Source organism: Colias croceus, chromosome 11, assembly GCF_905220415.1.
Source record: "Colias croceus chromosome 11, ilColCroc2.1".
NCBI classification, from domain to species: Eukaryota; Metazoa; Arthropoda; class Insecta; order Lepidoptera; family Pieridae; genus Colias; species Colias croceus.
The window spans coordinates 11,267,403-11,292,338 of record NC_059547.1 but is presented as its reverse complement, the minus strand read 5'-3'; the positions used below and the strand labels follow the sequence as shown (position 1 = coordinate 11,292,338).

The following is a 24,936-nucleotide window of genomic DNA, read 5'->3' as shown; positions in this document are numbered from 1 at the left end:
TTAAATTACAATAAACAAATTCTTTAAATAGTCTGGATTTATTTAACTTTTATCGAAGAACATTGAGAAACATTGACGATTTAACGATCTGGTCAAACTAAGTTGGCCACATCATGAAACATTACCACCACAACAAGAATTATTAATGATCGATATCATTTCATGAAATTAGCAAATCTACGATATGGCCACGACATGTACATTATAAATGCGAAAGTTTTCGTTCGTTACCATCTTTCCGATCACGGTGCGATTTCATGATAGGATATACATATTATGTGTTTGGAGTGAAGAGACTCTTGAAACGGTAACAAGGATATAACCCTGCTTTTAAAAGAAGACAAGCGTATTGAGTGTGCTATTTTGTATTAAAAATTCAAAACATTCACACAGTACTCGTATGCAGGGACAAATACAATAAATTAAATCAGTATTATATTAAGGTATGAAAGCATTATATTTTTAACGTTAATTATAGAGTTCGCTTCACGCATACATTTTTGCGCTTAACATAGAACTCGCACAGCTCAGAGCGAATGCCGCAGCGCGTACAGGTGCGCCTCGCGAGAGTGGCGCGGGGCGCAGCGGCCCGCCAGCAGATGCAGCGCGCCGCACCAAGCGCGCGCGCGCTCCACCAGCCGGCTGCCGCGCGCTGCTCCTCCCGCTCCCCCCGCTCCCAACCTAGCCGCTTCCGCTGCACTCACAATCTCGCTCTCCACTTCAATCTCTTCTGAAAACGTGTTATACAGATTTATTTTAATATAATTGATTCATTCGGGTTCCATGGCATATGCATTATTGGCATGGCAATAATTGCATTATTAAAACATTATTACATAATAATATAAATACTTCATTACATCGATTATTACTCACCACAAAATTGTGGCCAATATAAAAGCGGCAGACGAGTGCAGTGTACGTCGTGAAGGTACAGGCGGTGCGTGTGCGGCTCAGCGGGCGGAGCGCGCTCGTTGTGCGCGCTGACATCGGCGCGACCGGTGCAGCGCGGCCCGCAGCCATACGACGCCACGTACCGCCAAGATGTATAGTTCCCACTTTCGTCTTCAATGGACCACGAATCGCTGAAATAAAAAATATATATATTCTTAATTCAATTATGTTGTACATACATGACTAGGTAAAAATTGTGTATGGGGCTTAGTGTTTCATGCACTTTAGTCTTAGGTATCACAAATCAAGACTGGACGCGAACTGTATAAAAATGCATGAATAGCTTTTTTTGTCTCTTATGCAGCATGACAATTATTATTAAAGTAAACGCATCATGCTTGCATCTGCAATCAGGACTACATTATACATATTATTAGCTTATTATTAAGCTATTGCATAGCTTCTATCGCGGGCCATGAGCGCGGGGAACGAATCCTGAAATTGCTTAACGAAAAACCTCACGCTCCCCACTCCGACGGGCTCGGAGGTATGGCTTGAAGGCATGCTATGCAATAGCTTTACCGCGGCAGTCCCCGAGTGCCACACGTATTTTTTTATTTAATATTATGTTTCTCATTTCCATAATACTCGGGTACCACCAGAAGGACGGTACCCTTGGTTGGACGGATCTTTGGTTGGCATACGTGTGGATACGGATCCAACTTTCGAGAAGTTTAATGTTTTGTGTGACACCAGCCGCAGCCTGCCCATGACTGCACTATAGAAATATATCCCTGGGCAGTCTGCGGCCGATGTAGAACTATTGCAGGGTATGGAAATTTAATAATTAGGCTATGGATTGGGATGCTAAATGGACTGGTATTGAGGACTATGGGAAATTAAGGCACCTGCCTTTCTTCATTTATTGTTACCTATTATTACTTACATATGCTTGTACAAGTTTGGATAATGCCGCGCGCATGCAGCCGCGCCCCCGCCGCCCGCTGTACATCGCTCTCTCGCAACTACCACCACACCGAATATTTTTTTTCATTTTGTTTAGTCGACATTATAAGTTCGTAGATGTAGTTCAGGCGTTCACTAAGGATACCCAATGATTTTTATTTAGGTAAAGACATATTATAATTATGTATATACCGATATACGGATTCGATCCGCGAAAAGAATCAGGGCCGCGTATACGTAGCTATATACGTAGCTTTTACTGTATGCCTATATTTACATTTTACGGTAAATGTTAGCAATCAGTAATTATCTATAATTACCGGTAATTATATTACCGATTGTTTGTATTATAATGTTATTATAATTAGGGTTAGAATTGTTTATGATAGAATAAACATTGGATTTCATTTTTAATATAATTACTAAAGGAGTAAGTATAAAGTTATATAAACTTTAAAATGTGATTAATTTTAAAGTTTATATAACTTTTATCTAAAGTTCCCGGTAATTATACATAACAACCGCATTATTCATATTACCGCATGAAATTCCTATTTACAAGCATTTTATAAATATTTTTAAACTAGGAGTTTGCCCCGGCCGGCTTCGCCCGTGGTAAATATTATAGTATAGCCAATTATAGCAAACAGGTCTCAGGTTACGTAGTAACGTATCTATGTCGTGGCCATACCGAAGATTTGCTCATTTCATGAAATGGTAGAATGTCTATTGGCAACATCATGATGTGGTTCTCGATATGGGCAACTAAGCGCGCGTATTTTTCATGAAATGGTCAAAATTATTTGATCATATCGTAAATACAATAATTATTATTGGTAGAGGCGCTGCAGGCGCTGTGTTTATGTGTGAAGATCGCCATCTTCACACATAAATATATGTTACATGTTTGATAACTAATAAAAATAATATGGCCACGACATCTCTACATAATATAATATTCAATCACTATTCAATGGTCAATATATATTTTTTAATGGCCAGTAGTTCCTGAAATTAACGTGTTCGAACAAAAAACTATTAATCTTTAAATTCGAAAATCGAAATATTAATAGGTACGTTTAAGTACTCTGCTTTTACTCATTCATTATATTTGTTGATAAAGTAGTTTTGACTGTAACATACCTATCTACCTAATATTAGTAATAAATTGTAATATACTAGCTGCGCTCCGCGGTTTCACCCGCGTGGCTCCGCTCCTGAGCGAGATGATATATAGCTTATAGCCTTTCTGCATAAATTATCTAACACCGAAAGAATTTTTCAAATCAGACCACTAGAAATTCCCGAGATTAGCGCGTTCAAACAAACAAACTCTTCAGCTTTATATTATTATTATAGTATAGATTGTCACTAGCTTTACGACCGCAGCTTCGCTCGCGTGGAATTACAAGATTTTGCACTAAGTGCATTTTCGAAGTACTTATGAGCACATGAGATAAGTAGGAGAAAAATGTGGAGAAAAACCTATCCAATAATTACCTATTATGAAAAAGTGATAAGTACAAATAAAAAAATTTACATCTATAAACTAAAGGGTGTTTGTATTTTGTAAAACCAGGTAACTAGGTCTTTATAACTTAGGTACTAGCTGTGCCGCGCGGTTTCACCCGCGTGGCTCCGATTCTGTTGGTCTTAGCGTGATGATGATAGAATTTTTCAAATCGGACCAGTAGTTCCCGAGATAAGCGCGTTCAAACAAACTCTTCAGCTTTATAATATTAGTATAGATTTGAATGTTACCTTTACAGGACTACTTTTAAAAGATTGAAATATCTGTTCAAATCGGTATGGAAATGACGTACTTAGCCCTCAACTCGACATTGATTAAAATTTAATTTAAATCGAATTAATAACCTTTAAATCACCCCTTTCGCAATTCACCTCATTATACTGAAAAATAATATGAATAAAAATTTATAGACCTACCACAATTAAACAAATAAAGTCGGCAATGCAATTGAACACAGTATTATGAATACGGAGGAAATTTGGTTTCGCACTACGTATCGGTATGTTATATTATAATTTATAATGTATACGGACAAAATGCAAGACACAAACTTTAAAACTGGAGTGTGGACCGTGGTATAGAAATTTGAAAAGTGAAGGAAGCGCCGGCGATAAGCTCTCGCGCGCCATGTCCTGTGACGCGTCGCCCCGGCCCCCGCGCCCCGGCCCCGCCGCACCGCACCCCGCCCCGCCCCGATGCGCTCGTCATCAGTTTATTTTTAGATTTAATGTAAATCATGCTCTCCAGGCTCCAGCCGAGAGCTTGAACTGATTCCAGTCAACGTAATCATGTTTTATAATTTAATGTGTAATGTTAGTTAGCGTTACTCTAGGTAATGAATAATGATCGCGTTATATTCGGTGCATAATATTATTGTTTTTCATAAATATATCTCGACACTTAATTAATTTACTTTTCTTTGATAAATCATTTAAAGAACTTTCGATAACTAATATTAAAAAACCTACAACTTCCTAAATCTCTATACTATATTTGATACTATGTTAATAACCATACTCGTCCGAAACAGCTGGACCGATTGTAATAAAATCTTGTGCACATTGTGCCTATTGGGTAGATCTAAGAATCGGCTAACATTTATTTTTCATACCCGTAAGTGAAGAGTAGAATGTTTGCCGGGATAGCTAGAGATCCAAAGTTTATTTAGATTTATTACCGTAAAATAAAGGGGAAAAAATAAACACAATGCTTATTTCTTATCATTTTATTTTATTATTCAATTTGTTCTTAATTATTATCAACATCTTAGGCAGTCACAGTCCTTAACCTAGTCTGACACAGAGAGTCCACACACGGCGAGCGTTAGGAACCGATGTACCCTCACGATCACACAATTCATAATCAATTAAACAATATCCATTACCATTTACATAATAAATATTACAAATAAATAAGTCGCGACGTCTCTGTCGCATCACTCGAGTCGAGAACATAAAACCGACTCATGAAAGGTCATCGTCAATTATAAATCAACTTAAAAAAGAACAATTAAAATATTCATCGAGTCACTGTAGATCTGATCGCATGAAATACATATTACAAAATTAAAAAATATTTACAATTCGTTCATTACCCGTTTAGCATAATCTTCGATCGTAACTGTGATGGCAACGCTAGACTCGAGCTCGATCTTAGAAATATAAACGTCATCCCTTAGATTATGGATTGGTCTCCGCGCGCGCGCTACGACTAGATACCGCTCCACCTAAAAACAATAGCTCCGTGAGTGCGGCAACTCAGTTCTGTAGTGTGTTGGTTTTTTAAAAGTAAAAAAGCGGTAATAAAAAAAATAACATATATATGAGTCTGTTAAACAAGGTTAAACAGAAATAAATTATTGTTATTATCATTTTTTTATAATATGCGTTAGTAATAGTATTGAAAAAAAAAAACATTATGAATAAAATAAGTTCAAATTAAAAGTGTGTTTTTGGGATATGCAGTACGGCAACACTAAATGGCGTCGTATTTTCGTAAACAACATTTTCAAAGTACAGGTGAAATATTGAATAATACGATTATTCCTGATGGTACGTAATCCCAGTGTCTTTCTTATTATTTGTTGAATTTTTTTTAAACAGTTTTATGGCACAAACAGGCATTTTACTTCAGGTTTTGTCCAAAATCTTTAGAAACTATCGGTACGCCCTCTCCACACAATGCTTGTGACACGACTGGCTCGGGTACGCCGATTTCGGCGTACTTTTAGTTGCCGCATTTTTCGAGTACGCCGGCGGTATCTAGTCGTAGCGCGCGCGGAGACCAATCCTTAATCTAAGCGTCATCCACAACGCTAAGTCTCAAAATCGCTCTCGATGGACGGCGTCGTCCGAGAGCGGGCGCTACCGGCGGCGGCGGCGGCCCTTGCGGTAGCCCTTGCCGTACCAGCCGCCGCCGGCGCCGGGCGCGGCGTCGCGCGGCTCGGGCCCGGCGCCGGGCTCGCAGCAGGCGCACAGCGCGCGGCGGGCCCGCTCGCGCCGCCCGCGCTACCGGCGGCGGCGGCGGCCCTTGCGGTAGCCCTTGCCGTACCAGCCGCCGCCGGCGCCGGGCGCGGCGTCGCGCGGCTCGGGCCCGGCGCCGGGCTCGCAGCAGGCGCACAGCGCGCGGCGGGCCCGCTCGCGCCGCCACGCGCGCCGCTCGGGCGGCGTGAGGCGCGGCGGCCCGTACCACAGGCAGCGGCGCGCCGAGTAGTGGCGCGCGCACCAGTCGCACGCGGGCGCGGGCGGCGGCGCGGCGGGCGCCAGGATGGTGTGCAGGCCGGGGTACAGCTGCGCGCGGCACACGAGCACGGCGCGCCGGATGATGGCGGCCGCGAGCGAGGCGCTCTCCTCGCCGATGCGCTCCTCCTCCTCCTTGGCGTCGCTCTTGGCGTCGTCATCGCGCGCGTCCGCCGGCTCGAGGAGGCCCGGCTCGCCCGGTTTCGCGTCGCACTCTATCTTCGGCTCGAACTCCAGCAACTTCCTCAGTTTCGAACCGAAGCTCCAGGTGCCGTTCTCCGTTTTGATCTCCTCGTCGAGGCCGTTAGCTTTGACCGGGTCGCCGGGCGGTCTATGGCCGTTCGTGAGGGGCGGCGGCCGGCGGGTTCCGTTGAGGTCGGGCGGGCGCGGTGGCGGGCGGGGCATTCGAAAGCTGCGCAGGGCGCCGGGCGCGGGGCAGGGCGCGGGCCGGGGCGCGGGGGGCGGAGGCTCGGGCGGCGGCGGGTCGGCGGGCGCGTGCTCGGATCTTAACAGTATAGTGGCGTCTCCCGACCGCATGCTAACCTGTAATGCGCAGCAAATATTGGCAAATTTTCAGCAAAAACTAAATAATAAAATACACAGAGTAAAAAATGAATCATAGTAGCGTGATAAACATAAGGATGTTCAATTTGTATACTGGGTGGATGACTATACAACTTTAGATAAAATAACACCAATACTAGTTCATAATATTTTGAAAATATTTAAAAAATGTCTTTGCATAAAAACAAAATGGGTGCTTTCTTAAGTCTTAAGATCCCATTACTCAATTCTGCAGGTATTTCGTTTTTTATGAAATTAATTTTAACTACCTTAAAAATCAACAAGCTCTCACCGACAAAATATTCGTATGATGACCAAATGTTAAATTTTAGTCAATTTTTTTTATATAAAGCAATGAGACCAATGTTTACAGTCTGTAGTGATTTTGTTACTTTTTCACAGTTCAACTGCAGGATTAATTTTGGTTGAATTTTGGAATAAGAATATTGGAATACCTGGGCCAAATATAGGCAATGCAAATATGAATATCCCATATACATTTAATATGAAAGATTTTAGCTTTCTTTTTCTTTTTTTCGTTTTCTGCTTTAATTACTTCGCAAATTTGAAGTGGCATTTTCCACGCTTTTTCCGGACATTTTCACGCATTTTCCGGATATTTTCCGGGAATTTTACACGCTTTTTTCGGACATTTTCACGCATTTTCCGGGTTTTTTCCAGATATTTTCCAGGCTTTTCCCAGGCATTTTCCGGGATTTTCCAGGCATTTTCCACGCCTTTTTCGGAAATTTTCACGCATTTTTTGGATATTATCCGGATATCCCCGTAAAATGCCCCGGATATCCCCGGAAAATGCTTGGGAAATACCTGGGAAATGTCCGGAAAATGCCTAGAAAATGCCTGGATAATTTATTTATTTAATTAAGGTCAGCTAACAGTTGTTTACATCAACACATACATACAGAAACAAGAACACAAAATAACTTATATAAATGCACCAGCTACTTAAAGGCTAACACCACATGCGAGATCTTATTTATTTATTTTTTTTCAAAGTAAAGAAAAACAAAACGGTTATGAAAACAAAACAAGGCAGTTAGTTAGTACTTACATTACAGTTAGATTACAATTTAAGTTTAAAAAAAAAATTAACGAAAATAATTTTCTTAAGGCGCGGAATAGAGTAAAACCCAGCTCTAGCCGTTTTTTGTACTGTTTTCTGGAGCTATCTCCTTCTTATCCAAAAGATATATCAACTGAATAAAAATACATTAAATTTCTACATATTCTTGGCTCAAAAATGGTAAAAGTATTTTGTAATTTTTTTTGACTTAAAGTTTAATTAATCTCCTCTTTTTTTTTTTTTTTTTTTTTTATGCAATAGGAAAGCAAACGAGCAGACGCGTCGCCTAATGTTAAGCGAAACGCGCCGCCCATAAGCATCCACTGGGAAGAGGATGTGTTGCTGTCCTCAAAAAGGAAAGAGAGGGATATCACGGGAATTTATTTAAATTACTGCCGGTTTTTCAGGTGCTTAAAGGCACTCTTTTTGAAAGTCTCCATGTTGTAAGAACTCGGGAATACCGCCGTTGGTAGGTCGTTCCAGAGCTTCACAGTTCGCGGGAGAAAGTTTCGCGTAAAACGCACTGTGGAACTCCGCCAGCAATCGAGGTGGTGAGGGTGGAACTTATTTTTCTGGCGGGAGGTGCGGTAGTGGAATTGAGCGGGTGGGATTAGACCGAAGAGTTCCTCAGAACACTCCCCATAATAAATTCTGTAGAAAACACAGAGCGATGCTAAATCTCTTCTGAGCGAGAGCGGATCAAGCTTGTCGGATATTTTAGGGTTGTCAATTATTCGAGTTGCCCGACGTTCAATACGGTCTAGAGGGAGAAGTTGGTATTTTGGGGCGCCAGCAAACAGATGGGAGCAGTATTCCAGGTGTGGACGAACCTGTGCCTTGTACAAAAGGAGTAGATGAGCTGGTTTGAAATACTTCCTAGATCTGCTGAGCACACCCAATTTTTTAGAAGCTAGTTTGGCTTTGTCTTCTAGATGGCCTCGAAATTGAACGTCACTCGATATTTGGACACCCAGGATTGCAAGGATCACCCAGGATCCTCCCAAAGAAATCCCAGAAATTAGAAATAATTATGTATACCGTGTATCTCCTCTTAAACTAATGATTCTTTTGTTTTGGTATTTACACTATTGGATAGGCAATTTCATTACGAAAATAATGGTAAGAATTTTTTTTGGATAGGACCTAAACTAGATTTTATAAACAAAATTTTTATTCAAAATTTTGGGCGTATTCGAAACTATATCTCTTGCGCTTGTATGGGAGATTCAGTCGGCCGCTAGCAGTGGGCCGACACTTAGAACATCGTTTTGGTTAGCCTTACATTATCAAGCAATTTTAAACTTTACTCGATGTGTATAGAGTTCATATTATATTGTACTTTTCCAAGAGCTAATCGTGAATATAGTAAGCCACCATTTAGAAAAAATAAATAAATATTTCTAATGCTGGCCTCTCCGATTTAATAATATATAAGTTATAAAATTAATTTAGTTTTAATTATTTATTATTATTTCTCCTTTTTTTTAATCTTATTTTTGTATATTTTAGTTTAAACATGATACATAAATAAATTATTTCTTTCTTCCTTCGATTTCTTGTCAATGGTCATAGACAACTTGATGTTGATTTGTTGTATGAAATTTTAAATTCAAAATGGCGTTTATTGTTTGTTTTCGGATAGAGCAAGAGGATAGTTTATAAAATTTGTTCGTCGTTTATCGTAGATTTTGTTATTTACTCGGCTAATAACTGTACATTGAATTATCTCAAATACATTTAACTTAGCCTGCTCTTCCAATTTGTTGTTATTTCTGCCAAAAGTGAAAAAAGTGTTATGTGTAAATGATTGTGATTGCGAAATCAATATTTGCAATATGTAACCCAATGACTGTTCATATAGGAGGATATAATATAATAATTACATAACAATTTATGAGAAAATTTCTCTAATACATGTTCTGCCTGAAGGATCAATTGGAGAGGAGATTTTATTATGTGCAAACAGCAAAGAAAACAATGGCTCTTGTATATTTCCAATATGGCGAACCGAACGGCAACCATGCATAATTATATAATTGCATAATATTATAATATTGGAATCGAAATTTAGAACGAGATTATCCAACAGAAATCCCGCTAAATATTTCAAGGAAAATAATAAAATGTGAATCTAGCTGTTGTATTCACATAGTTACTATTGAAGCCAAAGAAATCCTACATCATAAGTAGGTACATACCTAATTAAGATATTCAGTAAAATTCAAATAAAATTATTCATTTTTGCTGATAATAGTGAGTTTTATCTATAATATAAAAATGTTATACATAATAAACTTATTGATCTACATTGTTGATGTTTTATTTTTCCTTCCTATAAATTTGAATAAGAAATTATAAATAGGGTTAGTAGTGCTGTACCGAGCACCGATAATTTTATCGATATCGATATGAAGTTTTATCGATACTTGTACTCTTAAAGGGACATCACTAGCAACGTGAATTTCTAAATGTTGGTAGCAATGTGGGTCATTTTTGACGTGAACTTCTCTATGTTGGTATATAAGATTCACGGGAAGATAAGGAATGCATATGTGTGCGTGAGCTCGAAATCGAAGTACTGAGTGCCGACTCTTCCTATATTACTTGCTCTGTGGCCGCTAGGTCTCGAGGGTGAAGCTTGTGTCGTTTGTCGCCGTGAGCGTCACATGACAATCACGTGACCCATGTATATTCGAATCTACGAATATCAAACAATGAGTGAGGAATAGACGCTACTACTATTAATTTATAGTGAGATTTTAGAAATCATCAATAATATAATAACTGGTCAATGAACTTTAGTTATTATAACCCACCAAAAACATAAATGTAAAAATTGGAGCCGAGTTCAATCGTTGACTTAATTTGCCAAAAAAGAAATGAGATCTAATTAATGTGTGCCAAGTTCTGCAGACAGTCCAGAAATTTATTTATAAAGATGTATTAAGTTCTTAGGTTGACTGAAAACTCAATTGTTTTATTTTCCCTTAGAGAACAATGTTTATTCCAAAATATAACTTTTTTAATTTGAATAATATAATTATTTTCACAAAGCAAACAACTAATGACCTATTGAACCCCATAATTTGATGAGACTAGTTTTACATACTGTTTATATTTTGTGAAGTTCTAAAAACTAGCCTCATCAAATTATGGGGTTCAATAGGTCATTAGTTGTTTGCTTTGTGAAAATAATTATATTATTCAAATTAAAAAAGTTATATTTTGGAATAAACATTGTTCTCTAAGGGAAAATAAAACAATTGAGTTTTCAGTCAACCTAAGAACTTAATACATCTTTATAAATAAATTTCTGGACTGTCTGCAGAACTTGGCACACATTAATTAGATCTCATTTCTTTTTTGGCAAATTAAGTCAACGATTGAACTCGGCTCCAATTTTTACATTTATGTTTTTGGTGGGATATCATTACTTTTTGTACAGAAAATTACTCTGCAAATTTGATTTAGGTACTTTATGAATATAATACTTTTTATATACGATTTTTTTATATTTTTTCTTGCGGATTCTTTGTATGGTTTGTTTAGTATTATTTTCTATATTTTCTTGTATGTTATGAATGTCAGCGCACATTGCCCCGTCATTATCTGCAATTTTTTAAACTCGTTTTCTGTTTAAAAGATTACATGATTTTCTAAACATCCAGCGTGAATATGTACACACACTATTACAAAGATGCAAAGATCGTTGTAGAAGAATCGTCGCTTTACTCCATGACGTTACGGTATTGCCATGACGAGATTTTGAAATTTTACTCTAAACGCGCCTAAAGATGTTTCACATAAATTAATATTAATATTACGCAAATTAAATCATTTCGACCTTCGACAAAGCCTTCTTCCATTACACTGAAATTAAAAATAAACTAAACACTCATAAATAAAGAATAAAGAAATGTGAATTTGTAAAATTATATATTATTTTTAACTGTATGAGCAATATTTTTATTACAATTTTCTTTTATTTTACGTTTAATAATAGTTTTGAATAAAGAAATCATGCAATCGAAGTAATCCGCCCTAGCGATACTAGCGCGAGTGAGTGTGATGTCAGAGGCGCATCGAATCTACAGATGTTTCGCGCTAAAATATGTAAACTTCAATAATCTATATCTCAGTCATTTATTGATGGATTTCAAAATTTTTTTCGGCCACTGACTAGTTTTGATCTATTTTTTAAGACTAGTAAGGTGAATATACTATTTTCTATTTTTTTAAACTTTTCCATTTTTCCATACAAACAAAATTAATGTCATTGAAAAAAAAATTAAATACAAATAAATTCAGTATTTTCTGATTTTTTCCTTTGTACACTCACTATTACCTAGCTGATTACAAAATTTGAACTTTCTAGGTCATCTGGAAGTGGGTTAGGTTTTGTATATGTCTATAAGTCAGTCAGTCTTAAAAATTGCGATTTTTGGATATTAATATCTACGCAACTGTTTAATCTGTATTTATGAAATTTAAGGTTCTTGTTTATCTTGAGGTCCTCTTGATATGTACCAAATTTGGTTTATTTAACTTAAATAGTTTTCGAGTTATAAGGGGGTGAAAAGTGGCTCGAAATGGTTCGTGTAAATATACACACGGCTGCTGCTCGCCAGTTCTCTTCGCTTGAACTCGGCTTGACACGCTGCCGCGTGTCTAGATCTTTTATATATAAAAATGAATCGCAAAATGTGTTGGTAAGCGCATAACTCGAGAACGGCTGAACCGATTTCGATAATTCTTTTTTTATTATATTCCTTGAAGTACGAGGATGGATCTTATGTAGAGAAAACGTAAACATGTACCACGGGCGAAGCCGGGGCGGACCGCTAGTATATTATATAATTATGATATTTAGTTTTTAAAACATTCAAATGCTTTATAAATATAATTTTTTTAAGAATCGAAAATATTTTATAAAAATTATTATAAATTTATTAATTTATGCAATAAATCACATTTTACTTTATAAATTTTTAGTGAGGTATTAGGATTAAACAAACAACATTTTAAGTTTTAAGTACATATACTACTTTTTGTCATGGGTGTCATTTTCATGATTTTGCGGTAGCTATTACCCAATATGAGGTCAAAACTAAAATCCAAAATGGCGCCGAGAAAAATTTTACATCTTTTTGTCATGGGTGTCATTTTCATGGTTTTTGGGGTACCTATTAACCAATATGAGGTCAAAATTAAAATTCAAGATGGCGCCGACGAAAATTTTACATCTCTTTGTCATGGGTGTCATTTACATGGTTTTTGGGGTCCCTATTAACCAATATGAGGTCAAATCTAAAATCCAAGATGGCGCCGAGAAAAATTTTACATCTTTTTGTCATGGGTGTCATTTTCATGGTTTTTGGGGTACCTATTAACCAATATGAGGTCAAAATTAAAATTCAAGATGGCGCCGTCGAAAATTTTACATCTTTTTGTCATGGGTGTCATTTTCATAGTTTTCGGGGTAGGTATAAACCAATATGAGGTCAAAACTAAAATTCAAGATGGCGCCGACGAAAATTTTACATCTTTTTGTCATGGGTGTCATTTTCATGGTTTTTGGGTTAGCTATTAACCAATATGAGGTCAAAACTAAAATTCAAGATGTCGCCGACCAAAATTTTACATCTTTTTGCTATGGGTGATCTTTCGTGATAGATCTTGTTTTTGATACATAAAACAAGGCCTTGGAAGCAAAATTTTCTCCTTTAAAGTAAACTAAAACACAATAACAAATACAAGCTATATAGTCGAATTTTTGAAAATTACACCCATGCCAAAAAAATGTAGCTACCCCAAAAACCAAGAAAATGAGACCCATGACAAAAAGATGTAAAATTTTCGTCGGCGCCATCTTGAATTTTAGTTTTGTCCTCATATTGGTTAAAACCTACCCCAAAAACCATGAAAATGACACCCATGACAAAAAGATGTAAATTATCGTCGGCGCAATCTTGAATTTTAGTTTTGACCTCATATTGGTTAATGGTACCCCAAAAACCATGAAAATGACACCAATGACAAAAAGATGTAAATTTTTTCTCGGCGCCATCTAATAATTAATGTGACGAATATAATAATATTTATTTCATTCCGACCGTTTCTCGGAACAACATACATTTTCTAAGAATTGTATACAATGCCGGATTTAATACATTGCCGGTAACATAATATGTATGACAATTCTTAAAAAAGTATTTTATGCGTTTCTTAAAAAGCTTCGATATTGCATACAATTCCTAGGGGTTTTATAAAACACTCACACTTTTTTAAGTTGGTTGAATATACTAACATACTTTACGCTGTCGCACTAGACTATTAATTAGTATTTGTGTATAAAAGTTGGTGTATTTAAGGTTTTATTTACATTCATGTATATTTATTTCAACTAGAAGTCCTTCAAACCATTTGGCGACAGTTTTTGTAGAACATTTGAATGGGATTGTGTATCTAGTTTTAAAGAAATATAAAAATATCACCGAATGATGATCATTACAGAGTACCATCAATTTTGATTCATTTTAAAAATTTAATATAAAATTCATCCATATGACTATAATTTAACTCTGAATTGGTAAAGACCAAAATTATGTGTATCATCATCATCATCATCAGCCCATATTAAACGTTCCCACTGCTGGGACACGGGCCTCTTACGAGGGTACAGGCCATAATCCACCACGCTGGCCAAGTGCGTGTTGGCGGATGACACATGTCGTCGAACTTTTTAATTCTTCGACATGTCGGTTTCCTCACGATGTTTTCCTTCACCGTTCGAGCAGTGGTGATGTTACAACATGCGCAGATAAATTGAAAAATCAATTTATTTCCTGCACGCTCGCCTGGTCTCGAAACCCGGACTTATCGATTCGAAGTCCGAGGTCTCACCACTGAGCCACCACTGCTCTCTATTATATATATTCGTGCTGATTATGTGTATGCACCATTATAATTTTTTTCTATAAAAAAATATTATTTTAATTGTATGCCATGTCTGTTACTTCTGAGCTCTGTGAATTTTACTTGTATTTGAAACAGTTCACGCGGTGCGCGTTAGGTGGCGCAAGAATTATTTGCGAAGTATTGTAGAAGCGGCGGATAGCTGTGGTTCGGGAAAGAAGTGTGAATGCTCAAGGTCATTCGCTCAGGGAACGACCTTAATAATCTAAATTGGATTAACATTATGACATTATGAATGAATTATATAATATAAACTCAATGATTTTAAATTAAATTAATTAAGTGTTCGTAGATTTTATTCAGGAACAATCTATGGCTATCAAAATTAATATCCGTTACATCACTACACTCATTCAAAATTTTAAACATTCTTAGAAGTGGCGAATTAGTACCAAGAACAGTTCTTCGTAATGGAGGGTAAAAAGGTGTAATACAGCTACGGGGATACCTATATGGCACGCGAAACCTGATTTGACTCAACAAACCAGGACAGTCAATTTTATTTCTGAGAAGTTTGAATAAGAAAGATGCATCAATAATGTTGTATCTAACCTGCAAAGCACGCATTTTAAAATAGCTAAGACGCGACTTATATTTAGGTAGTTGTCTAAGCTTCCCAACAGAGAATGCTAAGTGGCAAAGAAATCTTTTTTGTACTCTTTCTAGTGGAATAGTGGGGTCTCCATACGGAACTACAATATTCCAGGCTGCTTCGTACCAAGCAGTTGTATAAAATAATTTTTGTTCGGCCCATACTAACATTTTTCGTATTTCGTAATACGAACCCAAGTATTTGGGACGCTTTCTTTGTTACATTTTCAATATGTGGTACAAAAGTTACTGATTTATCAAACAGGACACCGAGGTCCTTGATTGTGTCTGCTTCCTGCACTACCTGGCTTCCAATATAGTATTTTGACTGCACAACAGAGTTCTTTCTAGAAAATTTTAGATGGTAACATTTTTTTGGGTTCAACTGCATATTATTGAGTGCATACCATTGAATAAGCCGATTTAGATCTTCCTGTAGGAGACCGGTATCACTTGGTTTATCGATTTTTTTGGCAAATTTAAGATCATCTGCATACAGAAAAGCCTCTGAGAAAGAAAAACAGCATGGCAAATCATTAACATAAATGTTGAAGAGGATTGGCGCTAAATGGGATCCTTGCAGAGCACCAGACGTAACATGATGGACATCGGATGCAAAGCCATTTACGACAACGAAAAATTCTCGGTTTGTTAAGTACGATTGTAGCCAATGTAACAACGAGCCAGTAACTCCATAAGCCGAAAGTTTCTGTAATTGTCATTTTACTCATTAGGTTAAGTACTTTCGATATCAGTTTAAAGTTTTTTGTATCTGTAATACTTACGGAAAAATCGCCTGTGCACACTTAACGATTACACCCTGTATATAAGTAGAACACATACGGTTGATAGGTGAATTTTGGCCGTATTTAGTGCGACATAGAATTAAGTTAAAGGTCTTATGAGTGTGAATACGGGTTCCAATTCTTGGCGTGTTTAAATTGAGGAGACTAAGCAGAAGGACTGTCCACCAAACCATGAAGAATTTTGTATAAGAAGACCATGTCGCTCTATAGATCTATAGATAATATCGCTCTGCAAAGCAATAACATCCTTGCTATCACGAATGGTTCTGTAGATCTTTAAATCGTCTGCATAAAGTTTGTACTCGGAATTTATGTTGGTTTGGGTTGGTATGCAATAAAGAAAAGAGGTCCGAGGTGGGATCCCTGCGGTACGCCAGAGGGAACTCAAAAAGGCTGTGAAGTATAGCCTCGAATAGCAATAAGTTGGGTGCGATTTCGCAGGTAGGACTTACACCACTTGAGGAGGGAACCGCATATGCCAGTTCGACCAAGTTTATCTATGAGGATCTCATTATTGACAACGTCGAACGCTTTCGAGAAATCGGTATAAATTGCATGTGTTTCAAATTTGCTTTCAAGAGCTCTGTAAATATGACTGACGTATGATATAAGGTTCGAGGTAGTGGACCTCCCTGGTAGAAACCCGTGTTGATGACATCTAATTTGGGACTCGAAGTGGGAATATAATATTTTTTGGATCATTGATTCGAAAACTTTGCCGAAAGAGGAGAGAATAGAAATCGGTCAATAGTTAGTCACATCACTGTGGTTGCCATGCTTGTGGATCGGTTTGACGTAAGCAGTTTTCCATTTACTTGGAAAAACACAGAAAATTAGTGATTTATTAAAAATAATATGCAGCGGAGTGACTAACTGGGAGGCACAATTTTTTATGAATATAGGTGGTATAGCGTCGGGTCCAGGACCCTTACCAGCGTCGATATTCTTCAGGAACTTTAAAATCTCAGATTTGGCAAGGGTACAGGAGCCGAGGGAACCCACATGACTAGCAGGACTGACACGTACTGAAGAGTTATTGGCATTATTGTTGTAAATTGTTTGGAAGTATTTAGCAAATAAATCACAAATCTGCTGCCCGCCCCTAGCCACTTTACTACTGTGATACATCTCATCCGGAATTTCATTGCTATTGGATCTCAGAGATTTTATATAGGTCCAGAAATATTTAGGTTTCTTTTTAAATGAGAGATTTAGCATTTGCTTTGAATTGAGATAAGCAATGAGCATATCGTCACATCGCTTGCGCAACATTTTGAATGTGATGTGGTCTCTGGGATTTCCATATGCCTTGAATCGCTTATGAAATTTGGCCTTTTCTTTTAAGGCTTTTATTAAAGCAAGGCTAAGCCATGAGCGGTAGTTATTTTTTCTTGGACTAGATAATGGAGTATATTTTTGTATAATGTTGTTTAGGACAGTGTAGAAATTAAAAGTTTAAAGATTTCGAGACATGCAATGACAAAACTGAGCGGTGAACTCACGCGGAAAGAGTGCAAGAGGGGCGGCGCGGAGGGCGGTGCGGGCGGCGAGGGGGGCGGGCGCAGCCGGCGCGCCAGCTTGCACAGCGGCAGCTCCTCGTCCGAGTCGCTGGCGGAGGACTCGGCCGAGCTGGGCGGCGGCAGGTCGTAGTGCGCGGCGGGCGGCGGCGGGCCGGCGGGCCGCGCCAGCAGCGGGCGCCGCGTCGTGTGCGCCTCGGGCGGCGCCAGCGGCTCGGCGTGCGCCAGCAGCGGGTCAGCGCGCGCGTCGTAGCGCGGCACTCGCAGCCGCAGCCGGCGCGCCACCTGCGCCATGACGGCGTCGCAGCGCGCGTTGATCTTGAGCGCCGCCACGGCGTCCTTGGGCGTCCACTGCAGGTTGACGATGTAGAGCGCGGGGCGGGCGCTGGGCGCGCGCTGCATGCGCCACAGGCGCGGGTAGCGGCGCAGCACCTTGAGGCTGGAGCCGAGGCACAGCACGACGTCGGCGGCGCCCGCGTGGCGCAGCGCGCCGGCCCAGTTGAGCGGCCAGGCGGCGCGGCCGCGCTCGCCGAAGTGCACGATGGTGTCGCGCAGCTCGCGGCCGCAGTCGTGGCACAGGCGGCGCGTGGCGTGCGCGTGGCGCGCCGTGCGCTCGGTGGTGTCGAAGGCGCGCAGGTACACGCGGCGGCAGGCGGGGCAGCGCTCGGCGAACATGTCGCCGTGCAGCTCGGCCAGCGCGCGGCGCGGCAGGCCGGCGCGCAGGTGCAGCCCGTCGCAGTTCTGCGACACGACGAACTTGAGCGCGCCGCGCCGCCACAGCGCCGTCAGCGCCATGTGGGTGAACGTGGGCCGCGCGCGGGACACCTCTACCCGACTGCGAACGTTATTTATGAACGTTAGTTATGACTGACTGGTTGGCTTGGTTGGTAGTGACTAGTGGCCCTGCCTTCCACCAAGCCAGAGGTCGTGAGTTTGATTCCCATCCAGGGAAAATATTTGTGTAATGAACATATTACATGTTGTGTTTGCTCTGTGTCTGGGTTTTAATTATCTATATAAGTATTTATTTAAAAATTATATATGTATGTTTATCAGCCATCTGGTTTCCATAACACAAGCAAAAGCTTAGTATGTGATCAGATTTTCCCGTGTGTGAATAGTCCTAAAATATTTATATTTATTTATTGTAGTTTATATTCCTTCTGACCGATCAAAAGGTCAGAAATCAAAAGTATGCCTGTTTTAAAGCAGAGCCGGCGAAGAAGCGAGGGTTCTCGTTCCTTAACTTTTAACTTCTAAGTACTTAAGTGGTTAGTAAATAAAATATTATTTGGTGTTGTAGATTTTTTATGTATTTGCAAGAACTGTCTTTATAAAAAGTTAATCACGTTAACTGGGCCACAGAACTATATCGAGATAGAAGGAAAGAGTGTATGTACCTCGCGTGGCGAAAAGACGATAAATGATCGTCTTTGCTCGCCACGATGCTCAGTCCTCTCTCGACCGCTCTCCGTGAGTGACGTACTAATGCAAACAGAAAATGATCCCGTGCTCGATAATTAACTGTGCAAACACCACCAAAAAAGTTGAAGGTGTCAATAAAAATATTTCCTTTCACCTGTAAGTACTTTTTGCCCTAAAATATCTGTTATTACTTATAAAACAATTTATTTTTGTGCTCCGTATTAATTTAATGTAAACGGTTACGGAATGATGCTACTTTTCCATTACGGTTTTAATTTTACACGCCAGACTGGACAATGGACATGCATTGAAAACCAGCAATGAAAATAAAACATTCCAAACTGTCGAAACGCGGTAAAGGTTGATTTCTAATTTTTCTGTCAAAAGTAAGCATATAGTGTTGTACGCCACGATTTTCAATGCCGATTTCTTAGTCGATTCAAATCGATACCTATTGAAAACAGAAAAATGATAATTATTTTTTAATCCTATAATATTATTGTAAGGTATATCGATGGTTTAAAATATATTTACTATATACTTATTGCAATTTTTTTTCAGTTTTCCGAAAGATTATCTTGTGAAAAATAAATGGATGGAAGCAAAAACTGGTTTCCTACGAAACACAGTCTGATTTGTTCCATACATTTTCATGAAGATTCGTTTACTGGCCCATCAAAGTTTCGGCGAATAATATTTAGTGGTTGAGAAGTTCCTTCCGTCTTCATCATTAGCTCAGCACCATGATACTAAAATTTAATATTGTCACCTGACTTGCACATGTATGCAAAATTTCAGCTCAATAAGTTGAGTAAAACTTCTTTAATATTCAATTGCAAGATTTGATCCGAACATACATAATACATTATCTAATATATAAAAATCAATGCCACTTTTCGTTGTAATTCCATAACTCGAGAACGGCTGAACCGATTTCGATAATTCTTTTTTTATTATATTCCTTGAAGTACGAGGATGGTTCTTATGTAGAGAAAACGTTAATATGTACCACGGGCGAAGCCGGGGCGGACCGCTAGTATAATATACATTCATATACACATGCATATACATACATACAGTTTAAGTTAATAAAAAGCTTGTAAAAATTATCATACATTTTTATTCTCATTATTCTGTCAAGGTCAAAATCGATTCCCAATTCGATTCCATAAAATGCTACCTACTTAGTTTCTATTTATTAGGAGACAATTATTTTGACGTTGTGAACATCACTAAAAGACTTGCGTGACGTCAAAATACCTACGCAAAATGTTACACGGTCGGTTCTCATATAAATCGACGAACTATTTCCTTCTATCTCGATATAGTTCTGTGAACTGGGCTGACAAGACCAAATTTTGTTTGACCCAACAGTCATTGCGCTCTCGTTTACTCCCATACAATTGGACAATGTGCGCAAACGAGAGCGCGATCGCTGTTACTGGCCGAGGCCAGGTCAACATAAAATTTTTTTTTTTTTTTTAATGGCTAGAATAAATATCTTTTCTAAAAAAATGCTCAAGTAGCTTCAATTTTAACAAAATTGGGTCTTGTCAGCCCCTTAAACATCATTTCAGTCTGGTTCGAAGTAGGGAAAGTGAAAATGGAATAGGAATACTTATATTATTAGAGCTCACCCGACGGACTCTCCGCGCTGCAGGCGAGTCCACACGCCGCGCGGCCCGCGGTAGTCCGGGATGTCAGCCGCGGTGCTGATGCCCGCTCCCGTATACACCTAGTGTGTACATATCAATCTCATTCATAATATTTATAATATTCTATATATAATATATATAAGATGAAGTCGTATTATACCATGTTTTATGCAATAAATGATTTATTTATTTCCCTTGGTCACTGCATCTGTTAACTTTTTAACACCACATCATCACACTAATACAATAGAATAATTGTTATACAAAAAATATCAAAAAAATAAATATTTTAACAACGGTACAATTTTTTTCAAGCTAAAAAGTAAAAACCAATGAAATACGCATATTATACAATAGGTATGTACATACATATTAATAAAAGAATGGTTTTATAGACTTTTTTTATTTTTAGGGAGCGTTAAAGTAATACGTAACGCAATTTGGGGGGAGGGTCTCGTAAAACGTTACGATGCGTTACAGGGGCGGAGGGGGTCATTCTTACAACACGGTACGTAACATTGTTTTTTTTTTATTAAAAAATTAGGGAATTAAAACTCCAAACTTGGCAACCCTTTTCATTTACGTTTTACGGGGAATCCCTTAATTGTATTAGTCTGGTCGTCATTTTTGATTTGTTCTCGTAAGTTGGCAAACCTTTTTGTTTATTTTTCACTGGGAATCCCTAGATTGTATTATACATCATTTATTGTTGTTCTCGTTGTCAGTATTTGTTAGTGATGATGATTATAAACAAAATACGAAGATGTTGCGGATTAAAAACCTCTTGTTTTATTTAGTATTATTACCTTCTATAAAGGCAATTAAAACTATACCAAGGATAAAATTTGTAACATACTTTTTTGCGACTTTAGGGTAAAAGTGGTATATAATATAATACTCAAGTGAGTATTACGTAACGTTTAGAGAGTGGGGGGGAGTATAGAAAAACGTTATGGTGCGTTACAAGGGGAGGAGGGGGGGTCGAAAATCTACAAAAATTGCGTTACGTAATACTTGAACGCTCCCTAATTTAAAATATTAACTCAGAAAAATTTCTATTCTGAGTTAGAAAATATTTTAAATCTATTTTATCTATTTTTGCTACATATTGCAATGCAAATATAATAAATCATTTATAAATTTATAACTCAAACTTGCAGTTGCCATGACCAATATGGGTCAATTACAATTAAATTTGACATAAGAAGAAAGTTATCATCTTACCTACACTGAAAAGATGAGCTAATGATATCATGTCTGTGGGGCTGTCCATTAATCACGTGAGGCTCGAAAGGGGGGGAGGGGTCCATCAAAACATCACGAAATATCACAAGGGGGAGGGGGGGTAAAGTATTATATTACGTGTATTTATTTTTCGACAAGCGCGCAATACTCAACCGAAAAGCGGCGTTACATGTATTTATTTTTATTTATTTATTTATTTATGCTTTATTGCTCAAGATAAATTACAAATTGAGACTTAACCTAGGATACATTATAACAAACGGCGGCCTTATCGCTAAAATAGCGATTTCTTCCAGACAACCGGTTGTACACAGAGAAATTAAGTAAAGGATAGGAGTAGGGCAGAGCACAAATAAATATACATATACATACAAAAATAAAATAAATAGATAATAGTTAAAAAAAAAAGAAAGAAAATAATAACAGCATAATTTATAAGCCACAAGAATGAGATAAATAATATACATAATATGTTCACAAATAGATACATATATACATATGAGAAGAAAATAATATATATTATATATAAATACAATATTATATAAATGAACATACTAGGGACATTGAGAAAGATAAAAATCACGAACCATATTTTTAAAAGCATTCCATAGTTTGATTGCACGAACAGTGAAAGAGTTGTCGAGAAAGTTTGTATGGTGCGCTGGCATTATTAATCGGAGCTTTTCCGATGAGCGGACAGAATCTTTAGTCAAACGCGTACAACTTTTTCGCATATCTTTCATTATTTTTATGTCATTCAAAAACAAACTGCAATCTTTCTGTCTACCTCTGAACGTTTATTATAGTAGTCTTTAATTTACTATGATAAAATTAGATGATACTTATACCAGTATTTTTTTATAAATAAAAAATTGATTCTTTGCAGGTACGAAAAAATACACGTGATATAGGGGGGAGGGGGAGGGGTAGTCTTCAACCTCACCACGTACCTATCACCAAGGGGGAGGGGGTTCAAAAAATACCAAAAAAACATCACTTGATTAATGGATGGCCCCTGTATAGTTTTTAACATAAGTGTGAAACATAAGTTTTAAATATATATAGATAGCAAACAGTTCACGTCAAGAGGCATGTCATTGTTATAAACAAAACAAACGACTTAACATTCCAAATCACTGAGCAATGAAATTTTGGTGAAAGAAGCAAGTTACAGGATCTGTACTTACGACTAGATGTTTTGCTTCTTGCAACACCTTGGCGAGCTGACGACACTTCTCGCGCAGCACCCGCGGGCTGTCCTCAACCTCGCGCGCCCGCTCGGCCGCACGCGCTGCCCTCGCTCGCCGCAGCGCCGCCGCCGCTTCGCGCTGCTCTTTGCTGACATGTTCGCTCGCGCTCGGAGTCGAGGCAGCTGCGGATGCCCCTCCGCTCAGCCGCGCGCTGCTGCGGACTCCTTCACGGCCAGCCATGTCAGCGCACCCGCTATGATGCTATAGCGTGCCGCCGCGTGACTCCCTTAACTGAAACCCACCCGGTCTCGTCCCCTCGCTCATATCGTCACCCTCAGCACCCTACAAATCTTCTTGTTGTACACGCTACGGGCTTCGTAAAAGGTTGTTTGTTAGGAACCTTCCGTTTAGTTTATTATTTATTCCATAATCTGTTAGATGTCAATTTGTCAATTGTGTCCAACTTGACATCTCATGTTGGACTTGTCACAGATAATAAATGTCAAATAAGAATTTCATTCAACAGAAAACGTAATCCCCATAATCCCCTTATTTTCAATTACGCCTTTTCCGGTCATCTTTGGGTCATAAAACAAAACGCGTCACAGAAGTAATAGATCTAGGAGTTAGAGCGTTTTCACATTATCCGATCCGATATCGGATATCGGACGCCGATAGCCGATATCCGATATCGGATACAATTTTGCCCTTTCACCTTTCACCTTAGAGTATAAACTACAGAGTGTGAACAACGAAGTGGGAACAGTAGGCACAAGTGGGAACAACACGACGTTCCCGCCGCGAGCGCTCGTAGTCGTGGTCGAGTGCTATCGAAGTGCGTTTCTCTAGGGATTTTTTTCATATTTACGAATAAACATGGTGAAATGTGCAGTGCTTGCAACACAGAACAGTAAGAACATAATAGAAGTGCGATGTGGGCGTGGCCCACGTGTCACTAGTAAGGTAAGATCACCTAACTCGCTCTCAGTTGTGCGCAGAAAAATATTCGAGTCGGTTGTCAGCTGTCAAACCTTATTTCCATATTTATTCCTTATTTAGAGCGTGTTGTTCGGTATTAGAGTGGAAAAATGATAGCAGACGAAATAATATCAGCAATCGAGGCATTTCATACCATCGGTAAGTCTTATTTTAATTTATTTTAAATATATTTTATGTTACAACTTCGCTTGTCGTAATTTGTCAAAAATTTATAAAAATATTAAGTCAAAATGAACCTTAAGCCATAAGAAATAAGTACTAATATAGATTGAACAGCAAACAAGACTTTCTGGAATATTATTGCAATAAACAAACGAATGTCGGATTAGTGATGCATGTGGCGCATATCGACAGTATCGATACTTTAGAAAAGACAAACATTATAAATATTAAATTTTATTCTATTTTTCCTTAGCTTTCATTTGTCCTATTTATTTATAGATTTTCGAAAGAGCCTAATTTAAAAGAGAAATGGATAATAAATGCAACGTGACGAGTTAACTGGATGCCGAACAGCAATAAGCAGTCTAACAAAGGCCACCGATACATCAAACCTACGGCAGTTCCAAGATTTAAAATAATGCATATTTTCTGTTTGTTTTGTAAATATAGATTTATACTATTCTATTCCGTTTTTTATTTAAATATAATAATATGAAAAGACGTACTTAGTAGTAATAAACATACTCCAAAATGTGACACATTATCCTATACTCATATAATAGAAAGAAAAAAAAAATGCACAAAAATATATTT

At 38.4% G+C, this 24,936-nt stretch overlaps 1 protein-coding gene and 1 long non-coding RNA gene across 2 annotated transcripts; both read right to left on the bottom strand.

Moving 5' to 3' along the window:
• Positions 1-366: 366 nt before the first annotated feature.
• Positions 367-1,865, bottom strand: LOC123695459. The gene is made up of 3 exons (XR_006751933.1): positions 1,841-1,865; positions 877-1,085; positions 367-730 (listed from the first exon to the last, which is right to left on the bottom strand). It is a non-coding gene; the product is annotated as an uncharacterized LOC123695459 (long non-coding RNA).
• Positions 1,866-5,898: 4,033 nt separating this feature from the next.
• On the bottom strand, positions 5,899-23,633 carry LOC123695676 (NAD-dependent protein deacetylase sirtuin-7). Its single transcript, XM_045641582.1, has 4 exons — positions 23,179-23,633; positions 20,729-20,826; positions 17,652-18,501; positions 5,899-6,672 (listed from the first exon to the last, which is right to left on the bottom strand). The coding sequence occupies exons 1-4, from the start codon at positions 23,419-23,421 to the stop codon at positions 5,899-5,901; spliced, it is 1,965 nt and encodes a 654-aa protein (XP_045497538.1). The 5' UTR covers positions 23,422-23,633.
• Between the last annotated feature and the right edge of the window lie 1,303 nt (positions 23,634-24,936).